The sequence below is a fragment of the Opisthocomus hoazin genome, chromosome 21, assembly GCF_030867145.1.
Source record: "Opisthocomus hoazin isolate bOpiHoa1 chromosome 21, bOpiHoa1.hap1, whole genome shotgun sequence".
NCBI classification, from domain to species: domain Eukaryota; kingdom Metazoa; phylum Chordata; class Aves; order Opisthocomiformes; family Opisthocomidae; genus Opisthocomus; species Opisthocomus hoazin.
Window position 1 is genome coordinate 16,752,720 of NC_134434.1, and position 18,464 is coordinate 16,771,183.

Genomic DNA, 18,464 nt, shown 5'->3' on the forward strand with positions numbered 1-18,464 from the left:
ACACTGGGAGAGCCGCTGCCGGGACAGGGACAAACTCCCCCTGCGTTTACCCACTGCCTCCGGGAGGTGCTTGGCCAGCTCTGACCCCTCCTGCGAGGGCAGGGTGAACATCCCACCCCATCGATGGCACACACAGCAACGCACGGAGTAGCTGGGGGGGGGGCCTAATTAGTAGCTCCAACTTCATTTGGTCCTTTGCACTCCTTCACCCATCATAAGACGTTATCACATTTTTTCACTAAAATTCAAAGTTTTGCATCTACTAGCTTCTCACTTACTCTGTAATATGTTTGTAAGATTTTTTTTTTTTTATGTTTAAACACAATAAATAGCTTGGCTGTGGAAATCAATTCTGAAGGACAGAATACAGCTTGAGACATGTTATGCAGTCCTAGTGGGCTTCACTAGAAGTATCTGTTTGTCTGTCCTGCTTCACCATAGCAATACTTGAGCACTAGCTAGAAATTCAGAACGCTGACAGGCTTTCTGCTTCTTCATTCCTTGTCATTGCAATTAGGAATAGTTTTAGCATGTTTGTCATCCTTGGGTTTTTTTTTTCATAGCTGACTTGATAAAGCTGTACTTTTTCAGTACAGCTCGGGTATGATGCCCACACAAGCTGCAGAGCACCCGCAGACGGAGGTGGTCTCGTTACCACTCCGTCCTGCCCTTCCCTGGCTCCATCCCCCACCATCCCCCACCAGCTGCCTTGGACACACACTCAACAACCACAGCCCACAGGGCTGCAGGGAAAAATCAGCTTGGCCAAAAGCGGTGTCATTTATTTTGCCTGTCAAACCCCTTTCAGAAGGCCGACACGCTGTCGGCTGGCTGGCTGCGGCCGGGCTCCTCTCCGCGCGATGGGCAGGCCCTGCAGCCAGCAGCGGGGACGGAGAGCACCCACCCGGACTCGGAGAGCTCCCACCTCCCCTGGCAGGAGGGCGAACACAGCGCCGGGAGCAAAGCCCACCAAAGCCCAGCTACGCAGGGACTTGGCACCCCGGGACCGCAACACAGCATTGACGTGTCCTGCAGCCAGGGCTGCCCCAGAGCGAGAGGCACCAAGTCCAGCACGCCTGCTGCACCACGGGGAGCATTCGCCCGCCCGTGAGCTGACGGCGGTGCTCCTTCGGAGGTGTCACGGCAAGGCCACGCTGGGAAGCAGAAGTGAGACTCCTCCTCTCTCAGATTCAGTCAAATGGAAGCGTCCAGTCCACCCTTTTTATTTGCACGCAGCAGAGGGAGAGCAGCACCTCCAAGAGAAAAGTCAAGCTGTGACAGGATCTGTGTGTCCACCTCCGTGCGCTGGCTGCTGAGGGAGCTTACTTAGACAACAGACCCAGCTCGAAGATGGGCGCCGCTAATGGAGAGGATCCACCAGAACAGAAGCAGACCCAGCCTGACGAGCATCTCCTTGCAAAGAGACAAAACCTGGATGAAGATGCCGGACGCTGGACCATACGCTACCCAGATCCATCCTGGACTCTTCTACCCCAATACCAAGGCCTACAACCACCAGCAAGAGTCTTGCAGCACAGCCAGATGGGATGTCTTTGGTGGTGTGCTGCATTTTCTTGCGGTTGTTCTCCTGGTCCGTAGCATTTGCACAATTGTAGAAACATTCCGTGAGAACAGAGGTGCTGAAGGAGGGCAGTATCTTTGTGGGGATGAAACATGCCTGGAAGTCCAGAGCTAACCTTGGCTCTGGAGGTCCTCTTCTGTTCCCATTGAGGTGTTGTTGAGATTTCCCAGGCAATGGCCCTTGCCACATCATCAGGATCTCTGGTAAAGCTTCATGATATTCTCATCATGAAGCTTTTTCCACACCTGCTTCTCCAGGTTGAAGTCGTGGTTAGTGTAGAAAATGAGGCGTTTCCAGTCCTTGTCATAGTAGTGATCCGAGTACTTCTCGTGGCCCTCCGTGATGTAGCCATAGGCACTCACCTGGGAAAGATGGAGAGCTCACTGGGGAGAGGTACCAAGGACGGAGGGAGCTCAGGGAGATGCAGGGGACAGTTCCCACACAGGGAGGGAGCACAGGGCAGGGACGCCAGTCGGGGCTCCTCCAGGTGACCCAGCCCGGGGATCCAGAAGGTCCAGACTGTGAACTCTGGCTCCAGAGAGCCTGGTCTCCTCTCGCCGCCTCCCTGGCAGGCAGGATGGGTCTCAGGTCACAGCAGGCTTCACAGCCTCTATGTGCGCTGCTTTGGGGCTGCTTCTCTCGTCTCCAATCTGCTCCCTCATGGCTGACAAGAACCCGTACGCCCTCCTCAAGGCAAATGTCAGGCAGGGCTGCAGACACCCTTGCTCTGCCCGGTTATCCTGTCCCCCTTCCAGACAAGAACCATCATGCCCTTACCCGATCACAGAGATGGAGGGCAGTCAGCAGCAGGAAGGCCCCCGTTGTGGGCCTGTACAGACGCCAGTAGGGCTTTTCCAGAGTTTTAGATTTCAAAAACCTGCAGCAGGAGAGAAGAAAGCACAGAGCAGTTGCTGGGTGTGGTAGTTCGAGCTGGGCACACCTTGCCCCCTGCGGCCCGCATGGCATCTTCACAGAACCATCGAATGGGTTGGGTTGGAAGGGACCTTACAGATCATCTGGTTCCAACCCCCAGCCGTGGGCAGGGACTCCTTCCACCAGCCCAGGGTTCTCCAAGCCCCGGCCAGCCTGGCCTTGGACGCTGCCAGGGAGGGGGCAGCCACAGCTTCTCTGGGCAGCCTGGGCCAGGGCCTTGCCACCCTCAGAGTTGAGAATTTCTTCCTTCTTCCTAATCTAAATCTCCCCTCTCTTAGTTCAAAACCATTACCCCTTGCCCTATCGCAACAGGTGCTACTAAAATGTTTGTCCTCATCTTTCTTATAAGCCCCCTTTAAGTACTGGCAGCTGCTCTCAGGTCTCCCCGCAGCCTTCCCTTCCCCAGGCTGCCCAGCCCCAGCTCTCCCAGCCTTTCCTCCCAGCAGAGGGGTTCCAGCCCTCAGATCATCGCTGGGGCCTCCTCTGGCCCCATTCCTTCCCTCCTTGCAGCAGTTTGGCCATTCAGGGCATTTCAGACAAGCCATGAGTACGCCCACCTGTGTGGGTACCGCTGCGTGCTCACTAGAGCCCGAGGCCAGCCCAGAATGCTCCATCACCCGAACTGCAACCTAAGCCCAGCTCTGCCCCAGCTTTGTGGAAGTGGTGGGTCGTGAGGACAAAGAGGGGGTGGATTCAAGGATCTGGTGCTTTGAAGCCCCCTCTTCACTCTGTCCTTTGCCTTGCAGTGCAGCAGTGGGTCTGAAGCTCTCTGGCACACCCTCCTCCCCATCCATATTTAGGAGCGAAATGAGACGTAGGGAAGGTGCAGAGGAGGGTCAAAAAACCTGCTAGAGCTGCAGTGTTTTGTGCCAGCAGTTGTTAGGAAGGCAGGAGTCCACACCAGGAAAAAATAGCCCTTTTGGCCTTGGAAAGGACCCAAGTCGGGGGGAGACAGCAGAAGAAGCAGGGAGGTGCGAGCCACCTGGCACTGCATTTGCCCTCTCTCAGAGCAGGCGTAACTCAGATCTCCAGGAGACCGAAGGGTAAACGCAGCCAAAGCACGGCACAACAGGAGCTCTTCTTCCTACGTCTCTTGGCCACGTGTGGCCCACGATTGGCAGACCTTACAGTGACAGTGTCCAGCAGTCTCGTGGAAAGGATCAGAGAGGCAAAGAAGAGTCGCCAGGCCAGGCAAAGGGGATGCTGAAGAAGTGCCCATTATCATGTTTGAGGGCACAGACAACCTCCCCAGTCAAGAAGGGGTCTTGGGAGAGAAGGGTCTTTACAGAGCCACCCTCCAAAGTGCTAAGCAGTGGCGAACATGAAAGGTTGCTCCCCAACTAGACAACTATTCCGGCAGTTCAGCAACACTCCCACATCTAAAGTCGCCACTTCCCAGGACCTCTTTTGGATGCAGAAAGCCAGCCTGGCTGACGGCTGTTTCTCCTCCAGATCACAGATGCTGGGGGTCTACCCACCACTCGCACCCCGCCGCAGCACCACAGAGCATTGTAACTGCCGGCACGCTGGTGAGGCCCACCCCAGTCTGCTGTGTGGCGAAACCGCAGCTACGAGGCAGCGAGCTGCGACCAGAGGGCCTGGAGACAGAGACGGCGCTGGCCAGAAAAAACAAGCCCGTTAGAGCATCTAAGCCCCAGCTCACCTGTTTTTCGTGTATCTGAGGAAATCGGGGTGAACCACCAGGTATTTGTCTGTCGTGAAATCTTCATCGAACCTCTCCCGGGGCCTCCTCCTAAGGACAGGAATGGGGAGACTCAGGACAAGCTCCTATATCTCATCACAGCTGGAAAGCATCAGCCCCGATACAGCTGGTGATAACAGAACAGGCACCGCTGTTCGGTTACTCTGCAACACGTCCCAGGTTACGACAAAGCCTCCACAACCCGTGCGCATTGCAGAGGCAGAGATGACGAAGGAGAGGCAACAACAGGAGACAGGAACATCAAAAGCACGTGTGTGTACAGACAAGCATGGGGGAAACCCTGAGTGCTCATCCCTGAGCAGGCCAGCACGCACAGCCACCACACCAGACAACAGCACGCGTCCATCCCAAAGGACCACAAAGCTTTTGCCAAGCTCTGGCTGCGCATCATTGGAGTCAGCTGCCTCTGAGAAGGAGAGGTGTCGGTTACAGCAGTGCTCAGAGCTGGGAAGGAATAAATCTGCGAGGGGAGGGAGGCTTTAGCCTGGCTTCACCCTGGTGAGCACCTCAGCAGGGCTGAGCACTGCGGAGAGGAAGAGGGCACAGCAGAGAGCTCCACACCAAAGGGCATTGAGGTGGGGCCAGTTTGTTTTACCCGGAGTCCAAGACTCCTTTCCTGGCGTTCTCGTTCAGCAGAAGAGCCTTCAGCCACTCGTAGTCTCTGGCTCCCTCCAGGAAGTGGATGTATCTGACATGCTAAGAAAACACATGCGCATTAACGAACAGAACGAGAGAGACACATCCTTCAGAAACAAACAGCAAGCAAGCATCTGGGCGCACCGAGCTTCTCAGACACACACCTTCGGTCTGCAGCTTTGAACTAGCCCACAGAAACAGAACGGAGATGATAACATCTGATGTGTGGCTGCTTCTACAGGCCAAAGGGCTGGGTTGGGACTGCCGCAGCTTGGCACCTCGAGTACTCCGAGCCAAGCCAACGCAGGTGCCCTCGCTAAGGGTAACACCAAAATGTTCGCTCAGCCCCTTCGCTCCTCACGCACAGCAAGATCAGAACTGAAGGCCACAGACTAACAGTGTCCCGCCAGAGCCATGCCTGCATGCAGCATCGACCTGACTTACTTTTCCCCGTGGGATGTTTCTGAACCCTCTGTGCCCCAAGATCTGGAGAGAGGTCACCAGGGAGTAGGCTGTGAATCCGTAGAAGGAGGTTTTTGTTCCCACATCTTTTTCATAACCTTTGATTACAGCTCCACTCACCCTGGCCATGGAAATCAGAGGAGCAGAGTTAGCAGGCAACCATTGAAAACCCTCACATCCATGTTTGTATGAGGAAAAGACCACGTTAATCTGGAGGAAGGGACGGTGAGGCCCATTTGAGCTACGCCTCTTGATCTGCAGAAGAGCCACTTCCCCCTGCTTTAGAGATGATTCTTTACATCTCATCTGTGAACCCAGGCTCTTCCTGGGTGTTCAGGAACTTTCTGTTTCCTTGCCGGTTTTTCATCTCCTCCTGCCATCAGTCATTTTGGTACTTTGCAGTCAGAAGAGATGTCTAGAAGAGGTGAAGTTAGAATTGTCTGCTAGCCAGAATAAGCTAGCTGTGTATCTTCTAAGAAGGAAGCCTGCCTTACCGGAAGACGTAGTCATGGGAGTCAATCTCCTGGCCCATCCCAGAGTTATTCAATATTCCTCCATTCCCCACGACAGCACAGCTGATGCATGTTGGCACGCTGCTGTTGCTGTTGGCCAGGAGCAACTGCTGGTGAGGATTTGGGGGCAGCAGGGACATGACCTCCTGCACCACTGTGAAACAAACATGGTGGAGAGTTACCGTCAAGAGCCTTTGGGACGGATACAGTGAAACCACCACAGTTCCCACCATGAGATCCACCTAGCTTAATGCCTTTGACATGAAGATGCTGCAAATCTCCAGCTACTTGGCGTAAGGTTCCTGCCGGGAGTTTGATGGTCCCATCCTGAGATGCCCTGAGTGACTCACATGAATAATTCAGCTCCATGAAGCCATAGGGAGGTGCAAAATGCTCCAGGCGCTCCCACTCACTGCTGTTGAAGTACCTCTTGTCTGTGAAGAGCATGATGTTGGGCAGGAAAAGATGTTGGAGCCAGTCAGACTTGGCAGCTTTGGCCTTCACTGATTCAGAGCAGGTCTTGAAAAACCAAAAGAAAACAATACGGGCTGATTAGCAAGGAGCGGATAAACCTGACTGAGCGCCAATGCTTGTGTGCCTGCGTGTGAGAGTACTGGAAAGAAGCATAGAAACTCCACGGTACACCATCCATTCCCCTCAGTGTCAACACCACCACAAACATGAGGCACAATTTCAGCACTACATCAATAACACGCTGATGGAAAGTCACCTACAAGGAAGCCAGGGTGACTCCAGCACTCTGAGACTTTCCTCTGCAGAACAACAGGCCTGCGATGCTCACGTTTCGCTGCCTTTGCACCTCATTAACGCATGCAAGTTATTATCTGTAATGGGTCTAACCTAGACACACCAACTAAGGCCAGCAGCCTCTGTTGGCAACGCTCCTCGCAGGGTCCTGGCCTCAGAGTGCACGTGAGCAAACACACTGAGGAACATGTGAGATCAGATCACCGTTATCACTCCCTTTAAACACAAGAAAAAGCATGCAAACAACTTGTTCAACGTCACAAATGAATCGCAGAGAAGTGTGCGGCTGACAAGGGAACCCAAGCCAGCTTATCCCCTCCAACAAGAGGTGCCTCACTGCAGCTAGCAAGAGTCAGACCGTGTGCGCAGATGGAGAGCAAACAACTCCACCGCGCTGGATTTTCCGCTGAGTCAATTTGGGCTCTGCTTTCTCAGACATGTCTCCCAGACACCTACTGCGACACTCACGGAAAGGCAAGGCAGGAGACCAAGTGGACCCACACGCCCAGCTCAGATCCCCAGCGATGAGCAGACTGCGTCGCCAAAGCCTTGCTCTGTGCTCCACAGCTGAGTGGGGCTCTCTGCCATGGGTGAGGATGACAACCTGGTCGCAGCCTGAAGAGACAGCTCTCATTCTGCCTGTCACAACAGGAGTGCAAGGAGAACAACATTGTGGAGGGTTTCATGTTGGCATCATTTCATTTGCAGGACATTTCATGTCCAGAGACAGGGACATTCCCTTCCTGCTCAAGATGTACTTTGCACTGTCCAAGGCTTGGTGCTTCTTGTGCCTCCACACCTAGACTGGATCAGTAATAGAGGAACCAGGGAAAAGTCTGATCATGTAGGAAAGGAAGGAGGTGGGAGCGCTTCTAGACACTCCCTGTCTCTGCAGAATTAGAGATCAGGTTTGGGGACGAGACCCAATGTGTGATATCTGGATCAACATCTTCACTAAAGACCCTCCTGCACACATTTTCTCCTCTCCTGCACACTGAGGAAGGGCTTTCCCTGCTGTCTCAGCTGTTATGCACACCCAGATGCTCTGCAGCCCCAGTTACAGTGGGGGATGTTCTCAGCCCCTTGCTGTGAGCTGCTGCCTCACACTTCTCTGCCAGCTCTTGCTCTGCACTTCTGGGACGGCTGCACACGCTCTGAAGCTCAGTGGATGAGAAGACAGGAGCATTTGGCAGCTGACAAGCAAGACCCTGGTGACCCAACCCCACTGCGCCTACAGGCAGCAACGGTGGGCACGAGGGGTGAGGTCCTGTCCCGTACGGCACAGACGCTCTTCGCCGTCTAATTTCCCTGCTGTGTTCTGGGTGCCTGGGAGCCCAGGGAGAATGCATGTCCTGCACCACAGACTGGGTCACCTGCCAGGCCCTGCTGCTGTGACTCGTTACGGCTGGGCCAGCGCATGAGCTCAAGCATTTAACAGCCAAGCTCCGCGTTGAATTGTCACAGGTCTTTGGATATCTTTGGGGGCAGCTGCTCCTCTCCAGCGGCCCAGCGCCACACTGAGGAGCACACCCCGTCAGCGGAGGAATGGCTGGTGCTGCCAAAAGGGGCAACGGCAACACCACCTAACTACCGCAAGGGAGCGAGAACTCAAAAATAAAACATCAAAGCAATAAAAATCATCCCATGGTCTTTTACTGGCCTAGTTCATCCAGCTCTGCTCTCTGCATGTCTCCTGGGGCACCCTGGGGCTGGGGAATGAGATTAAATTCTTCAAAAGCAGACTCTGCTCCATTGGGAGAGGTCTGAGCAGAAGAACATGGTGCCTGCAGCCCTGACAATCCCCTGGAGCAACGCCTACATTCCCCCTGACGCCACCAAAATGACACCTGGCAATGGTGGCACACTGTGGCACTGAGACTTTAAATAGGCAAACGGCTGATCTCAGAACGCCGCACTAGGACTGGCACTCCCGTCCTCTGCCCACCTGCCTACACCCTCCTCCTCCCTGTGCGTACGAGCAGTGCATAAAGGCCTCCTTCGCACTCTTTAAAGACTTTCCTCCTCACTCTAGAGAGGGTTACCCACCTGCCCAAGCCTCCCAGCAACAGGGGTGCCAAGCAAAACTGCTCTGGGTAGGCTTTGCAAGGAGTGACCAGCATAAGACTGGGGGACAGAGACACCACAGTCTGCCTCATCCCCTTGCTGAGCTTGCTATAGTTTAGGACTTTCCTAAAGGCCCTGTTCCTGGACCCAAGTAATTATGAGATGCTCAAATTTAATTTAAAATTAGTTCCAAACCCTCACAGCTACCACGGGAATGTCAAAAATATGGTCAGAACAAGAGTTCAGTGCGAACCAGGAAAGGAAAAGACGGGCTTTCAGTTCCATGGCTGGTCAGAAAACCTGATGGTGGGCACCAGATGTACGGGTTCAGAAGATCACGTCAGTAATACAACCTAGACAAGCAGAGGTGAGCACAAGAACTAACCCACGGAACAACACTCCCAGCAAACAGCACCTGTAAGAAAACTTTGCTGCTGTAGCTGCACCAGTGCTACTGCCTTGACAGGCTGCCCTGCTTTCGGCAGGGACAGAGTCAGTTTTCCTCTCCGTAGCTGCCGTGTTTTGGATTTACTGTCAGGAGAATGTTGACAACACTGATGTTTTCAGTTGTTGCTATAGATCAAGGTCTTTTTCCAGTTTCTCGTACTCAGCTAACGAGCGGGCGCGCAGGAGCTGGGAGGGAGCACGGCCAGACAGACAGCTAAGCCGGCCAGTGGAAATATTCCATGCCATGGGCGGCACGCTCAGCGTATGGAGGGGGTTAGCCCGGGGGAAAAGCTGTCAGGTTTTCGGTTTTCTGAGAGTCTGAATCCACTCTTTGCTGGGCGTTCCAACTTTTTTTTCCAGGCTGCGAATCTGTCATCGGGTGGTGATAAAAATTGTATTGTACATAGTTTGCATAGTCATTATCATCATTGCTATTATCTTCCCTATTTATTAATATGATTAGTAGTATTTCCTTTGTTGCCTTATTAAGCTGTCTTTATCTCAGCCCATGAGTTTTCCCTTTTGTCCATTCTCCTCCCCACTCCACTGGGGGGGAAGGCAGGGGTGAGCGAGTGGCTGTCTGGTGCGTAGTTGTCAGCTGCCGGGTTAAACTACGACCCAGGTACCACCATACCTTCAAAATTCTCATCCTCACCTTTACCAAAATACTGCACCGGTGCTGGCCAGGCCTACAGCTGATCCTGTTTAACCAAGAGGAACAAAGCAAGACTTGCTGAATGCCAGATCTGTTCTGAATTATTTGCTCTGCTGGGATGATGGTTCAAGGCACAGCAAGAAGACCCTAGACTGCAACCCAGCATGCCGGGACCATCTGCATCATGGAGCTCTGAGCAGGTAAAGAATTTGCCTGCTCACTACAGGTGTCTTCATACAGGGTGGAGAAGTTGAACTGGCAACACCTGGGAAAAACTCTTCTCTCCTTGATAATAAACCACAAGAACAGCACAGAAAGTTACTTTTTAACCATCATTTCTCCAACAGGCCACACATACACATAGTTGAATTTTTGCCAGTATTGACAGAAAACCTTAAAGATGGGAACGGTCTCCACCCTACTGTCTCCAAAGCAGGTAGGTACATGCTTATCAATCTTCATCTAACCCTTTTTCTTTGACCTTATTTTGACTTTCATGCAAGCAACTAACAAAGTCTCCATGTCTGTGCACTGAGACCCTCCTCACCATCACTGCCAGTGCTACTCGTCACAGCCCAGCACAGCACAAGCGTCACTGCTGCCTCGCTGCTGCCAACACCGGTGACTTGCTTTGGTATGTATGAGCTTGGGCGAGCAGGCACACGGAGTCATCCCTGTTCCTGCTCCCTCACCATGACCCTCCTTGTTGGCTTTAGCCAGCCTGCACAAAGCAAAGATCAAAGCAAGTCTGAGGACTGTAAACCCGAGTCTTCAAAGGAATGCAGATGTTCAGTTTCCCAAGAGGTCAGGCGAGAAACGGGACACCTGTGTGAAGACTGCCATTTAGTGCCAGACACCTAACGCCTGCCCGTAGGCATCCAAAGACAAGGTCACGTCAGGGTGCCACACCACAGGGAACATCTACACTGCACCGTGTGCCTAAAGCCCCTGTGCAACGTATCAAGGCACCTAAGAGTGGGACCACATTGTAGCACACAGAATCACGGAATCCCAGCATGGCAGGGGTTGGAAGGAACCTCTGGGGATCACCCAGTCCAACCCCCTGCCGAAGCAGGGTCACCTACAGCAGGCTGCACAGGACCGCGTCCAGGCAGGGCTTGAATATCTCCAGAGAAGGAGACTCCACAGCCTCCCTGGGCAGATGGAACTTCCTCTGCTTCAGTTTGTGCCCGTTGCCCCTTGTCCTGTCGCTGGGCATCACTGGAAAGAGTCTGGCCCCATCCTCCTGACACCCACTCTGCAGATACTTATAAACATTTATTAGGTCCCCTCTCAGCCTTCTCTTCCTCAGGTTGAACAATCTTAGCTCCCTCAGCCTCTCCTCGTAGGAGAGATGCTCCAGTCCCCTCCTCATCCTCGTAGCCCTGCGCTGGACTCTCTCCAGTAGCTCCTCATCTTTCTTGAAGTGGGGAGCCCAGAACTGGACACAGCACTGCAGATGTGGCCTCACTAGGGCAGAGCAGAGGGGGAGGAGAACCTCCCTCGACCTGCTGGCCACACCTAGAAGGAGAAATATTTCCCCCCACCTTCTGACACACCTGAGCTCCAGAAAGGGCTGCTCGGGCTGCCTTTCAAAGGGACCCACGGAAGCATGTGCAATTGCAGCAAGTTGCCATGCAGCACAGACTGAAGGACTGGCCAGGCTGAGTTGTACCTATAGCTCCCCCGCTCCAGGTCCCAGCAGCATCTGCATATACCAGCAAGTTGACCTACCAGCTTGGAGATCATCCTTGACTGCAAAGTGCATGCATGCCAAAGGGACAGCAGACAAGGAGGTCAACAAAGGGGCATAATTCTTGGCGAACACACATGGCCATCACACCTACCGATGGTGGAGAAGAGCGGTCCAGCAGATACTTGTCCTCAAAATCCCATCGCGGCTCAGACTTGAAGTCAGCAGCCCTCAGTCTCTTCTTTTCTGTCACTGCAGCAGCCTGAGGAACAGGTCTTAGAGTCTTCCCTGACGCAGGAGGCTCTTTTGGCTTTGTTTGATCTTTGGATACGTTGTTTTCATGAGTTCCCTTCAATCCAGAGGATGGTTTCGCTGTCACCTCCTTGGCTCCTTCCACTCTGGGAAGTGGTTTCACTATTGTCTTTTCCTTGGCTTCTTCCACCCCCGCGGCTGGTCTCACTGTTGTTTTCTGCTTGTTTCCCTGCACCCTAGGATCTGTTTTCACTGTTGTCTTCTTGATTCCCTTCAGCCCCAGGGGTGGTTTCACAGCCACGTTCTCCTTGGCTTCCTCCACCCTGGCAACTGGTGTTGCCATTTTCTTCTGCTCCTCCTTTCCCTCCAGTTTTGGTGTCCTCTCAACCATATCTTGTTCGAGCCTTGAGATGTTTCTCCCTGAAGACACCATTGAAAAGCTTCTTGTCTTCCCATTATCAGTATAGTTGAAAGCCTGTTGCTTTTGGGTGTCCACTTGTAACATATGTGGGACGTGCTGGGAAATGCCCAGTTGCCTGAATGCAATCAAAGGAAAAGCAGACACATCACACACATTTTCCACTTAACGATGAACACCAAACACCCTCCAGCCCACGTCTAGCGCTCTCAGCTCTGAGCCCCTCTTCAGAGCAACCGCTGCACACAACCACATGCTCAGGGGACTTGCCTTGGCGACTGCCACTGAGTTTCTGCAGGATGCTGTATGAATTCAACTTCATTTTCAACTTTGCCACCAAAGCATTATTCAAGTTCCCACACCATTCTGGCCTGAATACTGTTTCTCTCTCCACCAAGAAAATCCCAGAGGCTGCACACCCCTCTTCAGGACTTGGCTGGTGCAACCTCCACACTGGCAGTAACTGGAAACCAGCAGAGAACAGCTCTGCCCTGCACTGGGCAGGACCCTGGCAGCATCCCCGGAGCACTGCGGGACTGTTCCGGAGCTCCTGCATTCAGGACACGGCACGTGCCATCTGGCTCTCTACTTTCTGTGCCAGTGGAGCCAAGTGCTTCAGCGACAAAGCATGAAGATCTGCCAGAACTCAATAAGGGAAGTCTAACAAGCAGTGGAACTCTCTCCTTCCCATACATCCCTTCCTGAGTGCTTGGGGCCACAGGGCACTTCTTCCTCTCCTCCTCCCCCTTAGCCAGTCAATGCAATGGCATCACACAGCACTTGCCAGGTATACGTCTCTTAAGACAAGCACTCTGAAGCTATTAAAACACAGTCTGAAGCCTAAAAATGTAAAATCTCTGCATTTTCAGCAATTGGCTCTAATATTGCAGCTGCCCTGTTGCCTGATTGAGAGACACAGGCAGGTACGAGGGTGCCATAGGAAGATACAGCTGCCAGCTGCAGAAGAGCCACCTGCGACAAGACTGGGCTGAACCCAGCAAAAAAATCAAGGCAGCAGTGGTGGGGTTTGGTCCCAAACATTCACTCTCCTGTGCACATGATACGGTGCAAGAGAAGGTAACGATGGAGGGTGGAACAGGAAAAAGGAAGGTGAAACATTTCTGCAGCTAAGTTTTTAGACACAGCAAAGCTTTTGAGGATAAACCGGCATAGTTCTGGCAGTCTGATTTCACGCTCACGTCAAGGGCCTGTCACTCTTCCTCCGCTTCCCCTCACAGTTATCAGCCAGGGTCAACCGAGCAGGCAGCAGTTGCTCGCTACCACAGTGCTTCAGGTATAAACTGGTGTCACTGTTCACTGCCTAACCAGAGGGAAGATTTTTATACATATGCTTTAAGTAATGAGAAGTTTGGTAAAGAACCTCAGGCAGATCTTAAGTCCCTGGATGATTCTCTGTTGTATTTTTAAGATGATGTTTAAAACTTCAAAAATATAGGGCAGAGAACAAATAAAAGGGGACAGTAGGATGGACTGCTCCCCACCCCAGACTCCCTGTCTGTGCTGTCACCCAGGGCACAGATTCCACCCCAGCTCCATTACACTTTAATTTCGAACAAGGTGCCAAACATACAGCGACCAAGATGTAAAACTGAGGGCCCTTCACATCCCAACCCTTGCTCCCTGCAGGCAGACCCACATGGCCAGGCACTTGTGCCTACACAGGACCCTGCTCTCCTGACCAGCGTTTCAAATCCAGACGAGTGGTCAAGGCAGCTCCTCAGATTTCAGGCTCTAGAGTCCAGCTGGCAAACAACTGCAGGGGCTCAATGACATTTACTGTCATTTTCCTCTCCATTTACAAAGCCCTTGGACAAATAGGGAATAAAGCCATGAAAATGCTGCTTTGTGTATTCTACGTTGCATATAAAGGTATGGAAACAGAAGTGACAGACAGGTAACCACACAGCTCACGCCTGGTTGTGTTTTACTGCAGTTGCAAAAATATGGACATTTCCATCATCTGAAACTGCGGGTGAATGAGACGGCTTCAAGCAGCTGGGCATGGAGAGCCAGTTCTTGCCCCAGATCTGCCGCTGATGGGCTCTGTGATCAAGGACATCTCACTTCGCTTCTCTACACCTCCTCCTTCTCTCCTCCCCCCTCCTGCCTTGTGCAGACTCTGACCTCTCCACACTGATAGCTGTCCTCAAGGTGCGGGCTCCAGTCGCCGGAGCTGCGCTAAACTCACACCATCCCCCGAAGAGATGGAGGTGTTCCCAGCCCCCCTCCTCCTGCCTGCCCCGGCAGCATAAGCCCTGAGAGCTCCAGCTGAAAACCAGCGCCACTGAGACGAGCCAGATGAGCTCACTGGGAGAGCTGGGACCACATGCGGGCTGCGGGGGAGGCTGGGGAGCAGGGGTTCCTACACACAGCACAGGGCACCAACACGCGAGCGAGCCACGCTTGGGGCAATGCTCAGGAATCTGCGGTGCTCACACAAGGAACAGCACCTCTGCCAGCAATGCTGGAGACATTACTGCATCTACACTGCAATTCCCTCCACACACATTCTTGTAGCATTTACTTGACCTTTCACATAAAAAATAATATATACATATATAGATCTTGTCTGCATGACGTTGGTCTCCCGGTATGCAGCATATTTGTATTAGGAATCAGATGCTGAACTCACTAGAAATTCGAAGATATCCCACCAAATTCAATGTCCAGCAACACAATCTGGACCAGGGCTGAATGAGGTCCCTCTGGGAGCCACCAGGAAAAGCAAATGCTATGTAGTGCCAAAGTATGAAAACAGGGAGCATTAGTAAAGCCAAAGCTGCTTTCTTAAACACAAGGAAGGACTGGAAAACAGTGATCCAGACGAAGCAAGTTTTTGACTGCGGATCTTCCAACACCGTGGTCTGATTGTCCACGAGGTCTGCTAAAGCGAAGTGTTCACCTAACTCATATCAGAAGTGCAAGTTTCAGGGTAAACAGACACAGCGAGAGAGAGAGAGAAAGCGCAAGCACTCTACCTAGAGACTGCATATCACAAGGAAGCAGGTCTCTTACCTGGAAATCGTGGTCTTCAACAAGCCAAACCAAGAGCTGAAACTAGCAATGAAGAGGCAAACGTGTGTTAAAACAATGAGCCAAATGAAGGCTCTGGGAATTTTAGGAAGCCTTCTCCTGAAAAACCACATGGTGAGGTGCCTGAGCGCGACGGAGGCTCTGCTGCTGCTGCCCAGAGGTGCTCGCCGGGCAGTGCTTCCCAAAGGTGTGCTGAACGAGTGGGCCGGTCTTCTCGCTGGACTTCCCTACAAGAACGTGCACACCCTCTCTGCCGACATTCCCAGACACTCCGCACACGGATCCAATTTCTCAGACATGGCAACAGCTCTGCACTGTTCCCATCATCACCCTAAGCTTACTGCAACACAGCGTGGGGAAAGAAACACCTTTAATGTAAACAAGAGACGTTTCCTGGATTTTCCTTAATTAGTCAGTCCGGCGTAAGAAGGAAACCCTTCACCTCTAATCTGGTGGAAGCATCGCTGGGAACAGCTGTGTGATTATGGAAGTAGCCATAGCTACATTCAAATAAATTAGCTTTCAGACCACCACCTGCCCAAGGGCTCGGGCAAGATTCTGGGCACAACCATAAACAGATCTTCCTTTTCTTCTTCATGCAGGACTAGCTTGTAGCTCCAGCCCAGAAGCAATCCCTGCCCCTAAAAGCTGGTGGCTAGGTGCACATCCCTTTTACCTTGTGATTGCTTTGAAACAAGCCAAAATAAGACTTGTTGCAAATCCACCAGAGAACAGATAAGGTTGTGTTTAAAGGTAGACTAGTGCTCGGGTAAAGCATCAGCGGAGAGGGTTTAGCTTCAGCCCTCTCCCCGTCTAACAAACCTGACCTGGCTTTAGGGCATCTGGAAAAACTCCAGTCCAGTATTTCACTGGTCTGAAAGGCACCAACAACATCGCTGTCCAGCCTCCCTGCTGCTGACAAACTCGTTACGCAGGCCGCCCACAGCGCGGGTTCCCAGGCTGGATCGCCAGCGTGCCGCTTCAGACGCTGAGCTGCGTGCAGGCAGCAGCACTCTGCAGCCGCTCTTCTTTGTGAGCTCCCCGTCAAGCTTCCTCCAGCACCAGCCCTGGGACTGGTCCGACAGCTTCTGAGCTCCTGTCCCACCACTGCACAGGGATCACTGAGCGGCCAGGAAAGGACGGGTGTGCCAGTGAACGACTCAAACAGCACACGGGTGGGTCTGAGTCTGTGGCCAGCTGCAGAATTTGTAAGAACTGGATCACCCCGGCAACCCCCACAGTACAGCACCTGGAAATTCAGTTGGTTTCAAGGGAACATCCAATATATCTGAATTTTTATTCCACATAACACCAAAATATATGTCAATTTTCTTGTATCTCTGCATCAACACCAAAATATATTTCAATTTTCTCGTATCTCTGCATCACGCCATCTTGGACGGACAGACAATTGCCTTCCGCACTACTGACCTTAGTGGAGCCTTGGCCATTTGGGTTCTGGATGGTACAACCAGGCTGTGCTCACCAACAGTGTCAGTTCAAATAAAGCTCCAGTCGTGCCGTCTGCACACAAAACGCTCCAAGGGATGAAACCCTGCCACCACCCTTGGGGTCTGCACTACACTGGATTTGAGCCATGAGCATCTTCAGACCTGGCATACGTTGCTTCTCATCAATAGGTAGCACCTGACAGTCTCTCTCCCCATCCCAAGTTGCACAATACATATCTTCTCCTCTCCATGAAAATCCGCGGTCTGCCTGGAGATCAACCCTTGGCAGTCCAGAATACATCTCCCCACCAGCAGATTAGCACCGCAGCCAGAGAAATGCTTACCTCTACCAGAGATATAGTTTACATGTTACAGCAGACGGCTGTTTTAACTCATGGGGAGCTGTTAAATATTAATCCTGACAGTTCAAGGGTAATGACCATATTGCTTCTTAAAAAATAGGCTGCTTTTGCACAGCTTCTATAAAAAATTACGCTCAGCTATTAAAAAGCCTTTGTTGACAACATTACAGATCTCAGAAGCCAGCACTCACCCTGTCACTGAACACACAGAGGACTGAAGTGGTTTGCTCTGCGTTACAGCAAAGCCAGTCCGTAGGTTTCGTACCTACCTTGCACCCCCCTCCACGCACCGCTGCAAAAAGCTGCAAGGATTCCCCGTACACGGCTCAGCAGCAGATGCATTTCTTTCTTATCCATACTTCCTGACAAGTTCTCCCTCTGGATTTAAGTGCAAGACATGAGTTCTCAGTGGACCTAGGAGAGAAGAATGAAACAGTGACACAGGTTTGAAAAGTCCTTGAAGAAACCCAAGGGAGGTTGCTAGTCCAGGGTACAACCCTGCCTCCATCAGCAGGAAAACATCTCACCACTGCTCAGACCGAGCCTAGGTCCAAAGGCGATCAGTTAAACAGTTACAGGCGCTGAGCAAGGGACCAGCCGAGGTGTTGCCACACTCCTGGCAGCCCTCACTGGCTCCAGGCAATGCTGGCAAGGTGGGCTGCAGGGCTGGGGGTGCAGCAGGCAAGCAGCAGCTCTGCGCCCACAAGATCTCCAATGGATGCTCTTACAGGAACAAGCACCAGTCCTGAAGCGAGGATACGAGCTGTCCACAGCCATGGCTTCCCTTCGGCCTTCCTCTTTCAGGCCCTACGCACCTTCAGGCGTGCTGCTGGGAAGATGCTGCTTAGGTGCGACTGCCAGGCTCTCTTTGTTAACAGGGTCCCAAAGGGGAATTCTGGAGGCAGCCAATGCCTTCCTCCAACCTCCTCCACGCAGTGTTACCCTGAAACCAAGAGCCACAAGGGATAGGAAGATTCCTGCAACCAGAACAAGACAGCTGTCTTCACTTTTAACCATCCGGGCTGGTGGCTGTGGAGAACGTGCCTGGAGTAGTCTGTGTTCGCGGCAGGCTGTGCTGGGGCCACATCCAGCTCTCTGGCAAGCACACTAGTCAGAGCAGGCTTGCTATACTGATGAAGAGAAATAAAGAAATAAATAAGCCTAGAGAATGCTTATGAAGACTTAGGCAACGCTAGTCTAGCTCAGCTCGGCAAATTCCTGAGCTTGGCAAATTCCTGAGCTCCGCGAGTTTTGCATCTGAGTGATAAGGCTGGAAAGAAGAGTTACAGAACGAGAAGTCTGCACATCAAGCCAGCCATAGCCAGTCCTGTAGTTTGGGTAAAGGCCAAGCAGTAACTGAGCCCGCGTGAAGTTCAAAGGTTACTAGCGGTGACGAAGAGGAGTCACCTATCTTCATCCCCACGACCCCCGGTGACCACCCCAAGGAGGCAC

At 52.4% G+C, this 18,464-nt stretch overlaps 1 protein-coding gene across 3 annotated transcripts; it reads right to left on the bottom strand.

Annotated features, from left to right (window-relative positions):
- Positions 1-765: 765 nt before the first annotated feature.
- ST6GALNAC1 (ST6 N-acetylgalactosaminide alpha-2,6-sialyltransferase 1) lies at positions 766-17,546 on the bottom strand. 3 transcript variants are annotated; one of them, XM_075440974.1, is made up of 9 exons: positions 17,282-17,546; positions 11,630-12,263; positions 6,091-6,367; positions 5,831-6,002; positions 5,319-5,457; positions 4,834-4,934; positions 4,179-4,268; positions 2,360-2,459; positions 766-1,944 (listed from the first exon to the last, which is right to left on the bottom strand). In XM_075440974.1, exons 2-9 carry the CDS (start codon positions 12,230-12,232, stop codon positions 1,774-1,776), a joined length of 1,653 nt encoding a protein of 550 aa, XP_075297089.1. In that variant the 5' UTR covers positions 12,233-12,263; positions 17,282-17,546; the 3' UTR covers positions 766-1,773. The 3 variants fall into 3 exon arrangements, with proteins under 3 accessions (XP_075297089.1, XP_075297088.1, XP_075297087.1); XM_075440973.1 differs by having other exon boundaries at positions 6,199-6,367; positions 15,182-17,546; XM_075440972.1 differs by having other exon boundaries at positions 15,182-17,546.
- Between the last annotated feature and the right edge of the window lie 918 nt (positions 17,547-18,464).